Source organism: Corvus cornix, chromosome Z, assembly GCF_000738735.6.
Source record: "Corvus cornix cornix isolate S_Up_H32 chromosome Z, ASM73873v5, whole genome shotgun sequence".
In the NCBI taxonomy this organism is placed as follows: Eukaryota; Metazoa; Chordata; class Aves; order Passeriformes; family Corvidae; genus Corvus; species Corvus cornix.
In genome coordinates, this window is record NC_046357.1 from 65500204 (window position 1) to 65519500 (window position 19297).

At 44.0% G+C, this 19297-nt stretch overlaps 1 protein-coding gene across 4 annotated transcripts; it reads left to right on the forward strand.

Moving 5' to 3' along the window:
- Positions 1–651: 651 nt before the first annotated feature.
- On the forward strand, positions 652–16157 carry TMEM171 (transmembrane protein 171). Of its 4 annotated transcripts, XM_039567626.1 has the most exons (7): positions 652–771; positions 1043–1237; positions 3616–3707; positions 6110–6238; positions 6710–7403; positions 9038–9179; positions 15697–16157. In XM_039567626.1, exons 5-7 carry the CDS (start codon positions 6773–6775, stop codon positions 15923–15925), a joined length of 1002 nt encoding a protein of 333 aa, XP_039423560.1. In that variant the 5' UTR covers positions 652–771; positions 1043–1237; positions 3616–3707; positions 6110–6238; positions 6710–6772; the 3' UTR covers positions 15926–16157. The 4 variants fall into 4 exon arrangements, with proteins under 4 accessions (XP_039423560.1, XP_039423562.1, XP_039423561.1 ...); XM_039567628.1 differs by lacking the exon at positions 3616–3707 and having other exon boundaries at positions 15697–15944; XM_039567627.1 differs by lacking the exon at positions 1043–1237 and having other exon boundaries at positions 15697–15944.
- Positions 16158–19297: the final 3140 nt, after the last annotated feature.

Genomic DNA, 19297 nt, shown 5'->3' on the forward strand with positions numbered 1-19297 from the left:
CTTGGCTCCTTTTCTGCTCTCACAGCTGCTTCTTGCATGTCGCAGCTCTCTTGTCTCAGCTACCAAAGCCAGCTTCTTCCTCCTTCCACTGCATGTACCTGGCAAGGAAGGATCTTCTTCTATTTCCACCAGCTAAAGCGGCTCACCACTGAAGGAAATCTGTCACATTTAAGCTCAGCCTGTCTTTAAGTTGCCTAACAAGCTCCCAAATGTGTGGAGTAAGGCAAGTGGTGTTGACCACAACACTGAGGGCTCCTGAGTCTGGTTCTAAGTAATGCCAAGACTGTGGGTTCCATCCCTCTATGGGATATTCACTGGAGAGTTGCATCCGATGATTCTTGTGGGTTCCTTTAAAATCAGAATATTCTGTGATTCTGTGAAACGGGAGACGTGGCACTAGCATCCTTAGGGGGCTGCTCACCTGCCTCACATCGAAGCCACGGGTATTTCAGGGGCACCCTTGACTTCGGCCCCGGACTCCAGAGTTGGTGCCACAGCCCTGCCCCGCGAGCAACACTCGCACTCGGCCCATCGGCTCGGAGATCTCCCAGCCGGGCAGCGACGCCCGCCCCCGGGCCGGGGGGAGCCGCGGGCAGGCCCGGTCGGGGCCTCCGCCGGGCGGGGCGCTGGGCGCGGGGGGCGGTGCCGCCGCACTCGCGCTCCCCCGGGGCGGCTCGGCTGGGCCCGGCCCGGCCCTGCCCCGCGCCGCCGGCCGCATGTGCTTAAATAGCGGCGCCTGCCGCGCTGCCGCGTCCTTTCCGCCGCCGCCAGGTAAGGGGCGGGCGCCCGGAGCCCTTCGCCGGCCGCTCTTTCTCGCCAGGGGCGGTCGCGGGGCCCTGCGGCTGTGCCGCCATGGCGGGGTGGGTGGGAGAGGGGGAGCGGGCGGGCGGTCCCGCGGGAGCGGGGCAGCGCGGCGGGAGCGGGGCGGGCGGGCGGCTCGTCCTCCGGCTGTCCCCGGCGAGGGGCCGCCGCGGGCGGGCGGGCGGGGTCCGCCGCGTCTCCCCGCAGCCGCCGCCATTCCCATGTTTTCACCCTTCTCCAGGGTGCGTGAGAATCATCCGTGGAGTAAGTGTCCTGTCTCCTCCCTGGAGAGCCCACCGCTCCCCACACTGCTTTCCCACTGTGACCTCTACGCCATCCCTGAGGGAGGATGGAGTATCACTGAAGGGGCTTCTGCAGTTATTCTGCCACGCAGTACTCTCGTGGCAGGTGCTGGCGTACAGCTGGGAAGGCACAGGTGAGGAGGTTCAGGTGCTGCTCCATCACGGAGAGGTGGTGGAGCGGTTGCCCTGCATCGCTCCTTGCTCCGGTGTGATGCATGACAGCTTTTGGGGCATGGCCCATCGTCTTGAAGACCTTATTGTGACTTAGAAGACTAAGTGACTTAGAATAGAGCATGCCTGATGGGCTGGTGCATGAGGAGGGGTGTGCCATAGAATGCTGCTCTTCCTAGATGGAGTAGAGCTTAGCTGCTTGTCCATTAAATTGTCTGGCGTAATGCCCCACGCCAGCCTTAGGGAACTGGGACAGGATGGCTTTAGGTAGCTTTTGGAGCCCTGCATCTCCCTAATGGTCACGATGGTCTGTCCTGTGGTCAAAGATCTGTAAATCTTTTTGTCTTGTGCCTTTTGCTGCTTTGAAATACATCAGCATCCTGGGACAGACCTTCCTGTGAATTTCCAGAAATTGATCTGTCATGTATTACCTGTTTGAAAAACATCAGCTTTGGTGTTAACTGTATCTGTCTGCTTTTTCCCGTCTCCTTGCAGGTACTCCAGAATATAGGAGCTGCTTTGCCACAGCTCTAGTGTGTGCCTCTAGTGTGTCATGTAAAAAGCATCCTGCCAACAAGCATGTCACCCTTCAGAGCTCATTTTTGAGTCTAGGTGCTGTCCTAGTTGCCTGCATAGCATCCAGTCAAAGGGTTACCAAGTTTTGCTTTGCAAGCTCCTCACTGTTCAGACAGACTTTTGGGGTCCTCCTGTCCAACTGTGGTGTTGGTGTTTTATCTGGTGAAGTGAGTGAGGAACATTTGTGCATCATCTTTTACTGTAGCTGCTTTTATCTTGTAGCCCGAAGGGACAGGAATTGGCAGCTTTACAGAACGCAGTTCTGTTTGGCAGTCAGAATCCCTGACAGTGCTGATTTGTGGTGAGAAAGATCCTTGGTGCACATGTCTCTGGAGACTGGCAGGATTCACCCCACTTCCTGGAAATTCCTACTGCAGCTGCTTTCCAGCACTTCTCCAGGTGGCTCGGGCCCCACCTGCAATGGCCATAAATAACAGCACAGCATTACCCTTCCTATACTGTGAGCTGAAACAATAATTTTGTGAACCCATATGGGCAGAGTTCCTGTGGCATCCACTCGTAGCTTAGGAATCTTTACACACACTGTCTAAATCTTGAAATCATTTAGGATATCAGAGTCTTACGTTCTGGGAGATAAGACCACTGTCAGTCACTAATTAGTAACTGCATACATAAGAGATCAAATTGCATGTATTTGACATCTCAGAACTTGTTACTGCTTGTAGTCTTGTTTCTTAAAACTAGAAAACTGAAAGGACATCCTGTTGGGCATTTCCCACTAGCTCTTCAAATAAGTGGTTAAAAACACCGTGGGGATGAAGGTTGCACATTACAGTTTAGTTTAACCAGCTGTACTCATGGATGAGTGTTTCTGAATGCCAAGTTGATAGTCCAGTCCAGGGGGAAGAACAGGAAATGGTGTGTGTACAGAAGCAGATACGAACAAAGAAGGAAATTTAGACATAGGAAGCCATTTACATTCTAATATGGAAGTTAAACTGAATGAAGTTGAGAGCATTTTTCCTTACAAGTAACTTGACCAATAAGGAGTCATGGTTTAATTTGAAACCTGGGGAAAAAAAAAAAAATACCACAAAAATAATCACAAAATGGCAGTGGCAAGTTCCCAGTAGCAGTTCAAAATTTGGAAACATAGGTGAAAAAATGGAGAAATTAAAGTCCTTGAAAAGGATGCCTTATAAATTCTAACGGGATTGCCATTGTGGACTGCAACAGTTTTATAGTGTTTGAAATAACACAGACTAGACCTAAAACTTCTGCTTGAAATTATTTGTGTGCTTTTGCAAGCAAATAGAGGGGGAATGGTCCTACTCTGGGAAGGACAGCAGTGTTTTAATTCTTCCAGTGCTTTTCTTTGAATTCTCTGTTCCTGAATTTATAATGTCTGCATGAAGAAATCAAATTTCATATGAATAAGGGGGAGTAAATTTGTAGCCCTGGTGTTTGCAGGGGAAATCTTGGAAAATATGACTCTGAAGGCTCAAGAAGAATTGTAGAAGAAGTATTTTTAAATTGTTGGAGTTGTCCGTAATATGAAAGTTGTAATACAAGTGTTACACAGAAAAATGACAAGAAATTGCAAAGTTATTTCCTGTTCTATATGCCTGGCATAGGCCTGACTTACAAAAAGGTAAAGCACTATATCATTTAGGTTAAGCTTATAACCAGACTTCCTTTACGAACTATGCTTCCAATTCCCTCTTCCCATTGTACTTAATGGCCTCTACACTGCTGGATTATGTTCTAATGGTTTCTGACCTGTTATTTCCATGTCTGCTTTCAGACTTGAGTTTGAAGGGAAAATTCCATTACAGCAATATGCCTGTGGAGATACCAGATCTAGTGGAAGTATTTCAAGCACATAGACAATAAAAGGTTTGCTTTTTTGTTAAAATACTTTTTCTTGAAACACAGGAAGTAAATTTAATCTTACGTTGGGTTTTCTGTTAAAATTTCATGGTAGTGTAAATGGAAATTAGTCCTCCCTGATTTTCCAGGATAAAATCTATGGCTTTCATCTTCAAAACCACAACAGATTGTTCTGAATGTTCCTTCTTTTGTGGCCTGCAAGAATGAAGAAAATATGTACATGCTTAATTTCCAATGTGTGTTTTAACTTAATCTCATAACAACAAGACTGGTGGAAAAGAAGCAGGCACTGTGTTGGAGAAACGAGGACAAGTCTCTAGACTTTTCTTTGTAACAAAAATATATTTGAATTTACTTTTTATTTTTTGCCTTCACATTATTTTGTTTTGTCCTAATTTGCTTGTATTTAAGTCCGTGTTTTCTTCCCTGCAAAGAAAAGATTCTGAGTTGACTCAGATTATAGAGTGTTGGTGTTATAATGGTTAATATGCCTCAGCAGAAAAATGTCTGAAGACAGTTGTGTCTGAAGCTGGGCTTTGCTGAGATATATTTATTTATTTGTGTATGTGTGTGTTTCAGAGGCCTTTTACTCAGCTTTGTACGTTTGTTGGTAAGTCAGGAAGTCTGAGCCAGCTCAGATAATTGATGAGAATGGAGCATATGCAGTTATCAGAAAGAATTTTATTAACTTAGCAAAGACCGCTGAAATCAGAGAAGTGACCAGCCTAATCCATTTTTTTCTGCTCAGAAGTAGAGCCTTCAGACTGACTCCAGCTCATGCAGTATTGAAAGTGTGCTGAGCTAAAGGTCTTCAGTTTGAAATCAATCAGGATATTTTTTAATTTTTTTTTTGTGACACGCTGTCCTATCTTTAGTGCTCCTTGTAATGATTTTTTTTCACCCCAGAGTGAATCTGACTCTTCTGCTGAGGGATCCTCAGTTAGCAGTTTTTCAAACCGATCTTAGTAGAGGGTTATCAGTAGACTGAATTCAAAACACTGAAGAAACACTTACCAGACACAGTTTACAAGTTAACTGCTCACAGTAATGGAATGCATTAAGGGGCAGTCCCTCAGTTTTGCTGTTGGGGACGGCCAGCTGGGAAGGAGACTTGGTTGCTTTCTGCAGTGGCCTTCTTGCTGTGTTCCCTTGCCTCTCAGATCTTGTGCTTATTATTCCTTTTACCTGCGTGATGTACTCTGCTTTCCCCTGTGCTCTTGGGGGCCTGGTTTATTGTTCAGTGGTAAAATACGTAATAACTTCATTATTCATGTATCTGCTCAGCCTGTTCTTTAATTGGGTTCTACTCTTTTAAACTGGCTAAGTAGTGACTCAATAGATCGCCTTGCATTGCAGATAAATAGCTGTGTTTTAGTGACTAGTGGGTTCTGTGGTTGTGTTTTGTTTTCCTTCCTCTGGGGCACTGCAGTTACTGGAGAGTGACACAAACTTTGTTGTGGCTGACACATGTTCAACAGTTTGCTACCAGAAATCACATAATACCTTGTTTTTATTGTGGAATGTGTACCTGAGGCATATGTAAGGAGGATCCAATCTAATTTGATGTTTTAGGTTCCAGTCATCTGAATTAGTAGCAGGGCAGTAGAAGCTGGTAGAGAAAAGGCTAAAGGTTGACTAACAAACAGCAGTAACTAAGCTGATTCCCTGCTTCCATCCGTGACAAACTCCACCAGTCCCTATATATCAGCCCTCAGATATCCAACACATAGCTGAAACTGTCTGTCACGGGAGACTGCTGATGAGGGGAAAAGGGCAGTGTCAAAATGCTGCAGCACAAGCGTGCTTAAGTACTTCCTACACTTGATAGGGAACGGCTTTCTATCCATGAGACTTGTTATTTTCCATAGTCTGAACCTCCCCTGCATTTCAGGTTGGCTTTTGATGGATGTTAGCCAGGATGTCCATGGTTGCTAGTCAGCATGGAGTGTGGTACTGGTATCCATCTGGCTCTGTAGGCTAGTGTCAGAGTAGCAGAAACTTCCTTGTAGGTAACAGCAGAGTTTATTTTTTTTTTTTTTTTTTTTACTAGAGCTCACTGACTGGAACTCTGGCCTAACTTTCAGTCAGGCTTCTCTTGCCCCAGTAAATCCACATCCAGCAGATTTGTTATACCATATGGGCTATTATTGGCCTCAACACTGTTTTCTATTTTCTTCTGTTTTACTTCTGAATCTAGAGTCTTGTGGGCTCAGAAGCCTTCTGGGCGCTGCCTTTGTTAATTTCTTTTTAAGGATCTCTGGAGCACAGACAAAGTATCCAGAAGTAGGGGAAGTGGAAAGGAAATGTAGGATCACTATGCTTACCAGCTCTAACTGTGGAATCGGTGAGACTTGAACTGGTCTTCAGAATGGGGTTTTTATTTTCTTTTTTTTGTTTTGTCATTTCAGAACAGAACCAAAAATCATCTCAGTACTTGCTTTTGCAGCAGCATAGGACAGGAAGCTCATTTAAAGAGAGAAACAGAAAGGTCTTTACTGACTGAGGAGAGAGAAGACAGATTTATATGCTTTGAGAAGGTATGTAATAGAAGGTGTACTTGGTTAAAAAGTCCAGTAGTCATTGCTCATTTCCATTAAGGTACTATCTCTCACAAGTTGTCACTTCCTGCAGTTCACCACAGAAATTTCCTGTAGCTTTCTCTTTTCAAGGGGAAAGCTAGCCTGTCCTTGTTCCAAATATTCAACTTTTGAAAATAATGTTCCCGTATTCATAAGACTGTTTCTCTAAAGAAACAATTCATTTAGCTGTGCAACAATAATTACAGTTGGTTTAAGTTGAACTGTAAAGCAAGTTCTGTCTTTTCATTGGCATTTAACATCAGCAAACTTGACTAGGCCCTGTAATCCATAGTGGAGGTACTGCAAAACAGAAAATACCAGAGAGTATGCAATAAAGACTGAAGAGCAAATTTAAAAGTGAGAAATATAATGTAGCTGTTCTTGCTGGGGTTTTTTCTTCTTTTAGTTTGTGTATTTTCATGTTCACAGGTCTACTGTAGTTTGCTGCCATTTAATGCTAACAACTCATCTGCTTGAGGAGATTCTGTTGTAATGTATCCAGTGGCTGTTCCTGCACCAGGAGGTGAAGGAAGTAATGGACAACATGGGAAACTTATTTTTTTCCTTTTTGTTTTTGGAGCTGTGTTGCTCTGTGCTGGATTCCTTCTTTCAGTCTTTATTCTCCAGTCGTGTCCATCTGGAAGCTTCAGTGACTGTAATGAGGTCCTTAAGGCTGCTGGGCCAGTGCTGGCTGTAACTGGACTGGTTTGTGTTTTACTGGCACGATCAAGGGCCAGGATGTATATAAGACAAAGACAGTTGCAAAATGAGCAGGTGTACAGCCTTGTTTTTTGTCATGGGAACTGTCAGTTTGCCCAGTTTCTCATATTTGGATTCCTGTTTTTAACCAGTGGAATGCTAATTAGCATCCTGGGCATTTGGGTTCCTGGTTGCAGCCCTGGCTGGCATACGATGCAGCTCAACCACACTGGCAATTCTGATGTGGACCTCCAGGGCTGTGGATTCCTGTCACTTCAAATCATGGGACCTTTGATTGTGCTCACTGGGTTGTGTTTCTTCGTGATAGCTCATGTTAAAAAGAAGCAAAACTTAAATCTCAACCAAGAATCCTGTGAAGGTGAAGAACATCCTCAGAATCACGAGTCTTTTCAGGTTACAGTAGGTGGGTAAAAAATGTTGGAACTTTACAAATGTTGGAAATTAGTAAGGGTTTTCTTCCACTAGTAATTTACTTCTGGATACTACTTATTTGAGCTCTAAGCATGTCAGTTCTGCCATGTCAAGACAGCCAAAATAGAATAATGTTGCTTTGTCTCATATGCTTTCTGTATGGTCAGTTCAGTTACCTTTCTCAAAAAGGCAGAATCTCTCTTGGCGTAAAAGGAAAGGTCTGACTGTGTAAAGCAACATAATCTGACACAAATGAGTCTAACCCCAATTCTGTTCTCAAATGGTGTAATTGACACTGCAGATCACAGACTTCTATGACTATATTTAGCCTTGAGCTCTGACCCCTTAAACAGAAGATTCCGATTCATAACAGTGTATTGTATTTTTTAAATTGTGGCCGCATCCTCAATCAGTCAGATATATAATTATAAGATGCCTCTGTTAATCTCACAGTATTTGAGCAAATGTGGTGTGTTAGCAGGGTGTAACACCCTGCATATGGCCCTGGTTTTAGTGCCCAATGACTACATTGCATGCATAGGTTGTTCTGATAACTTTGATTATTCTGATAAATTCATTGATGGATGAGTCAGTCATAGTGTTGTTTCATTGCTGTTTGACTGACTGGACCTGAAATTCATTATGAAATTCAAGGAAATGTGTAGACCTGGTGACACTCAGGAAACAGAGAGTTTGAAGTCAGTTTTCCAGCCACCAACATAAATTAATAGGAGGGAATTCAGATTGTCTTTAAATGCAAGAAAGCAAAATTAGTAGATTCTTTTTATACTTTTAGACTTTAAGGAAAAGTAAAACTGAAGGGCTGAAGGCTGAGGTCTGGTTGGCATAATGTTGTTCTGGAACAGTGCTGACTTAGCTAGAAAACGCCCCCCACCTCACAATTCAACCATTTTGATGTTCTCTGATCTGTCCCAGCACACAAATTACGAAGTAAGAAAAGGTGCCAGGCAGCTGTGAATGTGTATGTAAATTATGCCAGCTCACTGAATGATACAAACTTTCTGTTTAAAAAAAAAATTTGTAACCTGTTCAGTTGCAGAATGAAAATTGGTAGATTTTTTCCTGCACAATAGTCTGAAGTAGTGAACTATGTATCAAGTCATGGTTAGTGTGGTTTGAACTACATGTAACTTTGTAGGGAAACTGTCATGGCGCACAAAATCAGTCCTCAGAACCATTAATGACTGCCATTATAGAGCTTCAGTACATACAGAGAAACTTAAAATTACTTATTTTAGGTGTGGGAAGGAAACTCAGTACTTTCCTACCCTTAAGTGGTCCAACAGTAACTGTGTGCTTTGCACTTCTGCTTTTTGTAGACACAACCATGTTTGTGTCTCTTAGCTAGATAGAACACTCCCCTTCCTCAACTCTATTGTCTAAATGAAATCCTTCATTTATAAATACGTTGCAGCTTTATTTTGGGATTATTTAGGTTTTGAATGTACCTCCAACTTAGTCTGACAGCCCAGAATGTAACAATTCTGTATGTGGGATCATTGCACTTTATCTTAAAAGCTAGGCAAGTAAAAATTCTAGGATACTGTTAATATAAACAGAGGGGCTCCGTTTTTCAGAGGTAGTAATTGGTGGTTTTTCCCATAGGTGATGCTGTGATGGTATTCCCACCCCCACCACCTCCTTATTTTGCTGACCCTATGTCACCAACTGTGACACACTGTCTTATGTCAAGTGTTTTGCCTACAAGTGAAAATCCTCCACCATACCACTCTATCTTCAGTGATGGGTAAGACTGTGTTCATCTCTGACTTTAGAAATTTGAGCTCTTTCTTTAGGTATCGAAGACCCTGTTCTTACATAACACTGTGAATGAGCTACTAGGCATGACAAAGTTTTCTAGTACATAACTCAACTTACTTCAGATACTTCACTTGAATTGGCATTAAAATACTGTAGTATACTAGGGGAACTACAAACTGCTGTGTCCTTTTTGAGGATTAAATTATTATTGTGACTGGAAAGAGCTTCTGAAGTGAAAACAAAGTCTTAAATCATTGGCCCTTCGTAGATTTCTTCCACAGATTGTCCAAGAGAAGGTGCTGCTGACAGCAGTGCAGCAGTGACATGATATCCATATTGCCAGGTTTTAGGAGTCTGTAGAAACAGAGCAGCAGTATTTTATGACCCCTACCCACAGACCCTGGGAATGTTACTTTTTCTGCCAATGTGTTCCGTTCTCCTGTGTCCCTTATATCTCTCTGCCTTGAGGAAGAGAGACCTGCTGTGCTGGTCTGCCTTGTTCCTGCTGTGGCCATGTGTCGAGATTAAAGGATACCTTGATATTGCAGGAGGCTCCAGAGTGCTGGTAAAGAAGGATGAAAAGCCAGTTTCATCTCAATATGTACCTTATCCTTGCAGCCATTCCTTACATATGTGGATTGTAACTGAATTGCCTGATCTTGACCCCAACAAGTTCAGGGAACAGGAGCTGCCAGCTTACCAAAGACTTGCCTGTGCCACAAGAACTTGCAGGGTTATTTAGCCCCTGTGGGTTACCACTAGTGGGCTGCTAACTTGAGGGTGAAAGAGGTTTCTACAAGGGCCACATACTAGAAGTTAGAGCTAGATCTGGCCAGAAGAGCTAGGTGTCACATGTCTAGAGTTCTCAACTTACTTTCCGGCCCTTAATGATGCAGAATTGACTTGACTTAATACCTTTAGAATGGTCCTACATCAGGCTGGGTTTGAGCTGTGAGTCAGTAGGTTATGTGGGACTGTCATTTGATGACTTCAGTTTACAAGACTGTATGTGCAATATTGTGTCACTGAAAACCGGTAAAAAAACTCTCCAACCAATTTGTTACATTACAAAGCCAACATTAGAGCAGTGCTGGAGGCATGGGGAATTCTCCTCAAAGCATGTATGCTCAGTAATCTAATGGACCAGGTTATATTCCTGAAACTATACATATCTCCTGAATACATGCATGTATGCTAATTATTTCCATGGACTTGCTTGGATATGGTTCCAGATCTTCTGATTAATCTTTTTTTCTTGAGAGTATCTCAAATAAGTCATCAGGTCATAATGTACTTCTCTTATCATTCTTTTCTCCAACACACAATCCTTGTTCTCAAAACTAAGATACCATCTACTACATATTAGTCACTGATATAAGGAAGCGTTAGCTGGAGCAAGACTTATTAGTCACAGATGTAGGGAATTAACACAAGGCCACATTAATCTCTGGTATTTGTGCTAAGCACTGTATGGGACAAAACTAAGCATTAACCATGAATATAGGGATAATACACTATTATGCTAGAGTTAAAAGAATTTTCTAACACCATCCCCTACTGCTGCATAGACTTCTTCTTACAGAAATATAACCTGTTTGGTAACAGTTGGAGGCACCATCACTGCCGCTGGTGATGAGTGTCTGGAAAGTTGTCTGGCAGGAAAGGACATGGGGATGGTGGTCAATACACCTGAACATGAGCTATCAGTGTGCCCAGGTGGCCAAGGCAGCCAGTTGCATCCAGCTGTGTAGCAACAATAGTGTGGCTAGCAGGACCAGGGCATGTAAATCCTCTCTTCAAGGGGAGGGGGGCAATAACTGGCTTGTTCCTGGCAAACTCTGGGATGAGAGGCAAAGTTTAGAAGGACAAGATGCTTGCAAGGGTACTCTGCCACTGACTCTGAAGTGTGCTGGCCACACAGGAACACACTTGCAGTCTTACAGAGTTGAGCCAAGGGCTCCTGAGGTAAGAGAAGCCAAGAGGGAAACACTGGAGAATTATCTCAAAGGAATTAAGGGATGTTCCTCTAGGAAGGCAACATGGCCAACATCTCAGCTGAGGTGCCTTTACACCAGTGTGCGCAGCATGGGCAACAAACAGGAACAATTGGAAGCCACTGTGCTGCTGGAAAGCTGTGAACTTGTTGCCATTCCTGAAACTTGGTGGGATGAATCCTGTTTCTGGAGTGTGACTTTTAATGGCTACAGGCTGTTCAGAAGAGACAGGGAAGGAAGGAGAGACAGGGGTTGCTCTTTACATCAAGAGGTGGGTTGAATGTGAAGAGCTGTCCCTGAAGAATACCCATGAGCAGGTGGAAAGCCTGTGGGTAGGAGCCAGAGACCAAGGCTGCAAAGGGAATCTTGTGGCTGGGGTCTGCTACAGCCGCCTGACCAAGGGCAGGCCACTGACAAAACCTTGGCTTCAGCCACAGGAGGTGTTGTGCCCGCAGGGTCTTGTTCTGTGGGGGGAACTCAGCCACCCCAGCAGCTGTTGGGAAAGTAGCTCAGAGGGCTGTAGGCAATCCAGGAGACTCCTGGAATGCATGGAGGATAACTTCCTGACCAGGTGATAGACAGCCCTGCCAGAGGGAATGTGTTCCAGGATCTCTTGGTCACCAGTGCAGGTGAGCTAACTGGGGCACCAAGATTGGAGGCAGCCTGGGCAGCAGGGATCATGCCCTGGTGGAGTGTGCAGTCCTGAGGGATATGGGTTGGGTAAGGAGTAAAAGTTGGCTCTTGAACTTTAGGAAAGCAGCTTCCAGTCCTTTGGGAACCTAGTCAGTGGGATCCCTTGACAGACTTCCCTCAGGGACAAGGGAGTAAAAGAGAGCTGGCAGATCTTTAAGGAACTCTGCCATAGAGTGTAAGAGCTGGCAATCCCCAGGAGCAAGGAATCAGACACAGAGGGCAAGAGACAGGCATGGCTGAGTAGGAACTTGCTGGTCAAAATAAAGGGAAAGAAGCAAATGCACAGGCAGTGGAAACTGGGACAGGTGAGCTAGGAACTGTTTAGAGATGAAGCACAGCTGTACAGGGAGGGGGTGAGGAAGGCCAAGGCCTGGCAAGGGACAGAAAGAATGGGGAGGGCTTCTACAGGTACATTAACCAGAAATGGAAAGTCAAAGAAGGGATAACCCCTGATAAACAATGCTGGAAGAGTGGTGAAAAGTAGATGAGAAGGCTGAGGTACTCAACAACTTTTTTGCCTCTGCCTTGAATGGCAACCTCTCTTCCCACTCAAGGATGGATGGACAGCAGGATGGGGACTGGGGGAACAAAGTCCCTCCCACTGTAAGAGAAGATCAGGTTCATGGCTCTTAGAGGAACTGGAATGTACATAAGTCTGTGAGACCCAATGAACTGCATCCCAGAGTCCTGAGGGAATTGTCAGTAGATGTAGTCAGTAGATGTCAGTCAGAGGCAGTTGACAAGTCACTCTCCATGACACTTGAAAAGTGACTGCAGTCAGGGCAAGTCCCAGGTGACTGGAAAAGGGGAAACATTATACCCACCTTTAAGAAGGGCAGAAAAGAGGACCCTGAGAAATACTGACCTGTCAGCCTCACCTCTGCCTGAGAAGATCATGGAACAGATGCTCCTTAGAGCTGTGCACATGTAGGACAGGGAGGTGATTCAGGACAGACAACACAACTGCACCAAGGGCAGGTCCCGCCTGATCAACCCAGTGGCCTTCTGTGATGGGGTGACTGCAGCAGTGGACAAGGAAGGGGCTACAGATGTCGATTCTCTGGACTTCTGTAAAGCCTTTGGCACAGTTCCCCACAACCTCCTTCTCCCTCAAAATGGAGAGAGAGGGATTCAATGGGTGGAGTGTTCGGTGGATGAGGAATTGGTTTGACAGTTACATCCAGAGTCATAGTGGTCAATGGCTCAGTCCCAGTGGACATCAGTGACAAGTGGTATCCCCCAGGAGTCCATATTCGGACCTGTGTTATTAAGTATCTTCATTAATGATATAGATGAATGGATTTGCAGATGACACCAAGCTAAGCAGTGCAGCTGTCAGACTTGAAAGATGGGATGCCATCCAGAGGAATCTGGACAAGATGGTGAAGTGGATCCATGGGAATCTCATGAGGCTTAACAAGGCCATGTGCAAGGTGCTGCACCTGGGTTGGGGCAGCTCCTGGTATCACTACAGGCTGGGGATGAACAGATCAGAGCAGCCCTGCCCAGAAGGACTTGGGGGTGCTGGTGGGTGAGAGGCTGGACATGACCCAGCCATGGGCACTCACAGCCCAGAAAGCCAAACGTGTCCTGGGCTGCATCCAAAGCAGCGTGGGCAGCAGGGCCAGGGAGGAGCCCTGCCCCTCTGCTGTGCTGAGACCCCACCTGAAGGGCTACATCCAGCTCTGGGGTCCCAGCACAGGAAGGACATGGAACTGTTGGAGCGAGTCCAGAGGAGGCCACCAAGATGACAGAGGTCTGGAGTACCTCTCCTGTGAGGAAAGGCTGGGAGGGTTGGGTTTGTTCAGCCTGGAAAAGAGAAGGCTTTAGTGTGACCTAATTGCAGCTTTCCAGTACCTGAAGGGAGCGTACATGAAAGATGGAGAGGGACTTTTTACAAGAGCATGTAGCAGGAAGGGGGATTGGTTTCAAATTGAAAGAAATTTTACATTAGATATTAGGAAGAATTTCTTTACTGTGAGTGTGGTGAGACACTAGAACAGGTTGCCCAGAGAAGTTGTGGATATCCCATCCCTAGAAATGTTTAATGCCAGATCTGGATGGGGCTCTGAGCAACCTGGTCCTCATCACCTGGTCTCGTGAAAGATGTCCCTGTTGAAAGCATGGGAGGTTGGAACTAAATGATCTTTTAATGATCCCTTCCAACCCAGGCTATTCTAGGATTCTGTGGTTCCGTTTTGGGCCCTTTGTGAGGAGAAAGACACTGAGGTCCTGGAGCATGACAAAAGAGCAGCACAGCTGATGAAAGATCTGAAGCACAAGTCCTGTGAGGAGTGGCTGAGGGAGCTGGAGTTTTTCAGTCTGGAGAAAAGGAGGCTTGAGGGAGACCTTATTGTTCTCTTCAAGGAAAGGAGGGTGTGGCAAGATGGGGGTTGGCCTCTTTTGCCAGGTAACAAATGACTGGACAAGAGGAAATGGCCTTAAGCTGTGCCAGTTTATCTTAGCTCTCAGGAAGGTTTTTTTCATGGAAAGGTTTGTAAAGCTTTGGAGCAGTCTGCTCAGGAAAGTGGTGGAGTCACCATCTCTGGAATTGTTGGAAAACCATGTGGATGTGGTTTAATACCTGTCTGGATTTCTGTCTTGTGAATGTATGTACACAAAGAGGCAGTTTGTTGGGATAGTATCCAGTGGAGTGGATAAAACACCTCAGGCTTGAATACAGAACCCAGAATGCCTAGCCTCATGCTTTGGGTGTTTTCTGGCTGGGGGTGCTCTAGCTGTTGCCCTTCCATGCTTCCCAGTGTCCTCACAGATACCTGCTGAGCTGATACCACCTCTGGGTTTTTCACTCAATCCTGGTCTCATGGTTCAGCACTTGCCGGCAGTCAGGGCATACTGACTAGTTCAAATTGCTTCCGGAGCACTTTCATGGAAGAGAAGCAATGGCCTCATTGTTCATAACAGTGCCATGGTTGAAGAGCCCAAATATGGCAGGGGATACACATTTCTTATGTTGGTGGCTACTGGACAAAGGTGACTTGCCTCTTTAGTTCATTGCTCAGTGTTCTGTCAGTAACTCACTCAATATTGGTATAGGTACAGATGTATGAGATGTATGTACAAAAGCAAGAGTCAGCTCTGGGAGTGAATCATGAGGAGTTCTTCCCTTTACTTGGGAAGCAGCTGAAGGAATGTGCTGAGGGCCAACTCCAGGGCAAGGTGAGCAAGTTACCAGAGCAGTGTGGGTTCAGCTAGTTTGGATGCTGTGATGGTTAGAGAAGGACAGTGAATACTTGGCTGCTCACCTTGACTATCACTGGGAACTTTGCAGTCTGGTCATGTCCAGTTGTTTCTGTGTCTCCAGCTCTGCGCAGGAATATGACTCCTTATGTCTGTCACGGATTGCTGGAATGCCTAATAAAAGTTTGATTGCCTTTCATGCAAGATCTCAAAAGGCTAAGGATTGTGATTTTTTTGTGATGCAGTTCTAAGTCTAGTAACTGTCTTTCATAAAGGAAGGGGACTGTTTATATGATATACTACAAAAGGGAAGATACATTGGGAACTAAGGATCAAAAGAAGATTTAGTAAGATTGTGAAATAGCACAGCCAGAAGCAGTTAGTACCCATAAGCCAGGCTGTGACTGATGATCTGAAAGGTTAGAAGGGAAATTATAAAATTTTCATATGAGTCATAATGTAGCCCACAAAAAGAAATCCTAATACTTATGCAAGTTCTTTGCTTCAGGGATTTTTAGGAATTGTATGCATATATGTATGTTTGTGTAAATCAAGTCAAATTTCACTCACTGTGGCTAAATGAATTATGCTAATACACAGTTTTGTGTTTTGTAGAGCACAGCTTGCTGATGATGAAGGAACAGTTGCTGTTAGAGACTATGAATCCATATATACAATTTCTGGAAGCAGCTCACCTTCAGATATTTTACCAATGCTGTACCTTTCTTCTGAATCACCACCAAAATATGAAGAAAAAGCATCAATAACAAATAATGAATATTCACCATCTTCTTCCTCATCTTTTTCATCTATTTCCTTAGCCACATCTGACACCAGCTCGTAAAGGACGGACAGTTCACTTAATTTTTAATTAAAATGTACACAGATTCACAATTTTTGAATTTATTTACATTTTGTAATAAAAGCAATAATGTTGGCTGTGTCTAATTTTTCATCAGGAAGAATAAACAATGAATGTGAATTTCAAAAAATACTAGATAATGCTGGGCCTCTGCTAAAGTAGTCTGAAGGGAGTTCACTGCAAGAACATTAAATGCTCATTTTGTTCTGTTACAGCTTCAGTTTCTTTTTATAGCTGTTCTTTTTATTATGAAGGCACTAAGTAGAAACCAACTTTTTTGATTATTTTAATTAAATATGTTTGGAGCTTCAAAAAAAGGAATAATTAGGAAGTGTTTTTATTTCTATTTTTGCATTACTTTTGTGGAAAATACTTGTTATTGCCTTAACAAGTACTCTGAGAGCATTCACAAATAGGGGTGTTAAGATTGGTACCAAAGATGCCATGAAGAGCTTCAGTGGTTACCTTTTGGTCTGCCTGGTAACAAACACTCTGTATTTAGACTATCTCTGGTCCTTATGTAAGTATAATCCCCATGAAAATCAGTTTTAGCTGCAGTTAAGAGCCTGAAGGGAGCCCTGAGGATAGTTAATGGGCTAACAGTTTAACTGTGGTAATGACTGGTTTCAAGGGGATTATTCTGCTGTTTTATATCATCATTTGTGGATTATACAGGAAGTGCTTATTGTGTGAGAGTGAGTGCCACAAAGAAATGGTATCTTTGAGGTGCAGACATTACTTATCAGCAGATGCAGGAGAGGCGGTTTCATGGAAACCCATGCAACAGATATTTTTAATTGACACAGGACTTGACAGACCCTTCAGAAATACAACCCTCACCTCTGCCATCCTGCTGCAACCCCAGAGTACTGGTAGTACCCTGCCTTAAGGTTCTATTTTGTGTTTGTTTGCACCTGTTCCCAAACTGAAGGATTAGCTTGTAGTAGGTAAAGATGATTAGGAGGAACTGAGTTACTGCTAATCTTTGACATTTTATGGCTTGCTCTGAATGCTGTTTGAGAAAAACAGACCTGATTCTGTGCCCCTAAACAGAAGTGGCAGAGCTACTCTTTGGGCTTGGTTCAGCCTGGTGAACTTTCCAGCATTAAAACTTTTAACAAGAGCTCACTGTCTTGTTCAGTGAGTCTCTGAACACCTGTGTGCTTTGGGCCCTCAGTTAAAACTCAGCTTGTCATCTACCATGCTGAATTTCAGACAACTTGGCTGTAACAGAATGCCAAACTATGAATTAAGAACTTAAATTCCCTCCTGTGCCTAGGGCAAGGTGATTGCCTTGTGTCACCTTCCTATGAATGTGCTTCTCACCTGCTGAGTGCTTTAGAGAGATGTTCAGGAGCTCCTGCATTTGCCATTTATTTTCAGTTCTGTGTCATTCCCTCAGTCATGCTAGGACAGCTCTTTGTGCAGCCACACAAAAACAAACCAGCCGGCGAGGGAGGTATATTTAGCCAGCAATAGAGCTAGGGGCTTATGCATGCAGAGTAATGAGCAAACACAGCACAGAGGGGGATTTAGTATGTGGGAGCTGATTAAACTGGCATGACTCGGCTGTGGGAAATGTCTATATGAAGAAAGGGAATCCACAAAAGCCAGTAGGCATTTTGTCCTCCTTTCTCTGAAACATTTTTTACCTAGTGAGTTTTTCAAGATTGTACGCAATCTTCAATACAAACTATAGTTTTCCATGTTCATGATTATTTTTTTTAGCTTTTGCTCCTACTATTTAAACAGTGGGGCCCACTGCCATGCATGATTCATGCATAAAAAGCTTTGTACATGTCTAAGGAGCCTGTTACACTCTCAATTTATCCTTATATTACATAACAAGAACAGAAGCTGGGGTATTTTACCTGAAAGATCCCATGCAACAAAGACCCATATTAGCTTTATGCTGTTGTCTGGAACACTCATTTTCTGAAAAGGCTAAATATCAAAAAGTGTTCAAACGAATCTGGAAATATTTCACCATCTTTTTTTTAAAAAAAAGCAGTTGCCTCTGGTGGCAAACTGCAGAAATATTAACCTTTTCTGCTGCCTGCAATTTGCTCAGTTGATTGTTCCCAAGAGGTACCCAAGAGACCAGGCAAATCAAGCAGAATATGTTGACTCATCTGAGTCCTCTGTAACAGAGACATAATCTTGTTTTCCTTTAAGGTTATTGTGTTTTGATCATCTACTGCTGTGTCTTCAGTGTGGATCACTTTACTTCTAAAAAAGTAGTCTTCACAGAAACCATGGTTCAGAAAGTTGCTGACCTGACTTCAGACTCAGCACCTGAGTTTCCTGGGAAGGATAGGTGTTACCTCTGAAAACAAGGAGTGAAAACAGAATTTACGTCTGTATATTTTGCAAAGATGCTTAGGAAATAGATTGGTTTACAGCTGTATTAGCATCTTGTGTTTTTTACTTAGAAAATCATTACTTGCAAACTCAGTGGATGTGCTGGATGCATCTCCATAAACTGCTCAGCGCTGAAGGAGTTAACTTAGCCAGTGCCTACAGTATTTGCCTACTGTGTTGTTGAATCTGTGGCAGCAAGGTCAGAAGAGGTGAGTAAGAGGCTAGCAGGTCTGCCGTCACCACTGAAGGCTACCACTGGATGAACGGCATTAGAAGGAGGAATTTTTGATGTGGGGAGTAGGAGTGAAATGTCTGTATTAGAAAGGAAGCAACACCTTGTAAAACTATAAAAGTAGCTTAAAATAATACAGAATAGCATTTTTATTGAGGAAGTGAGATACTTTACTGTCCCACTAATGGTGCTATAACCCACCTTCTGCCCTAAGGTTGGCTTAAGTGTTTGACATACAAATGCTAGGAGCAAATCAAGTTGGTTACTGATTCACACATACTTAAACAGGCAAAGTGGGAGGTAAGGGTTGCCTGCCCTCTCTAAATGAAGTTAAGGTCTCTCTTCCTTGCTGCCTGCACTGACGTTGCTCTGCTTCTAACTGCAACAGTGCAATCCTTTGGATATGAGAGGGATTGACAAAATATAAATGAATGCCTTTTCTCTAGGAAAAGTCTTCCTGCATCACAGCAGCTAAAAAAATGAACAGGTAACCCATCTGAAAAACTAAGATTGCACAGGTCTTTGCAATGTTGCTATGTTTTTGGGATAGCAGCACTTGCTGGATTGAACCCACCCCATCCTTGCCCTTTGTGGTTTGTGTTGCTGTATCCATTTATCCCTTTTCCATCGTATCTTCAGAGTCATAACTTGTAGGGCCAATACCTCCACATTGCTGCAGTGAACATGCCAGACTTCATCTAGATCAGTGCTCCTCTCTCTATCACACATGCATGCATCTGAACAATTAGGCATGAAACACC

Bases quoted from the DNA above. Each gene is read 5' to 3' on its own strand.
- TMEM171 (XM_039567626.1), top strand. From the start codon at position 6,773: ATGTATCCAGTGGCTGTTCCTGCACCAGGAGGTGAAGGAAGTAATGGA. The intron at 7,404-9,037 runs GTGGGTAAAAAA...TTTTTCCCATAG, and splicing joins GTCTTTTCAGGTTACAGTAG to GTGATGCTGTGATGGTATTC. The intron at 9,180-15,696 runs GTAAGACTGTGT...TGTGTTTTGTAG, and splicing joins CACTCTATCTTCAGTGATGG to AGCACAGCTTGCTGATGATG.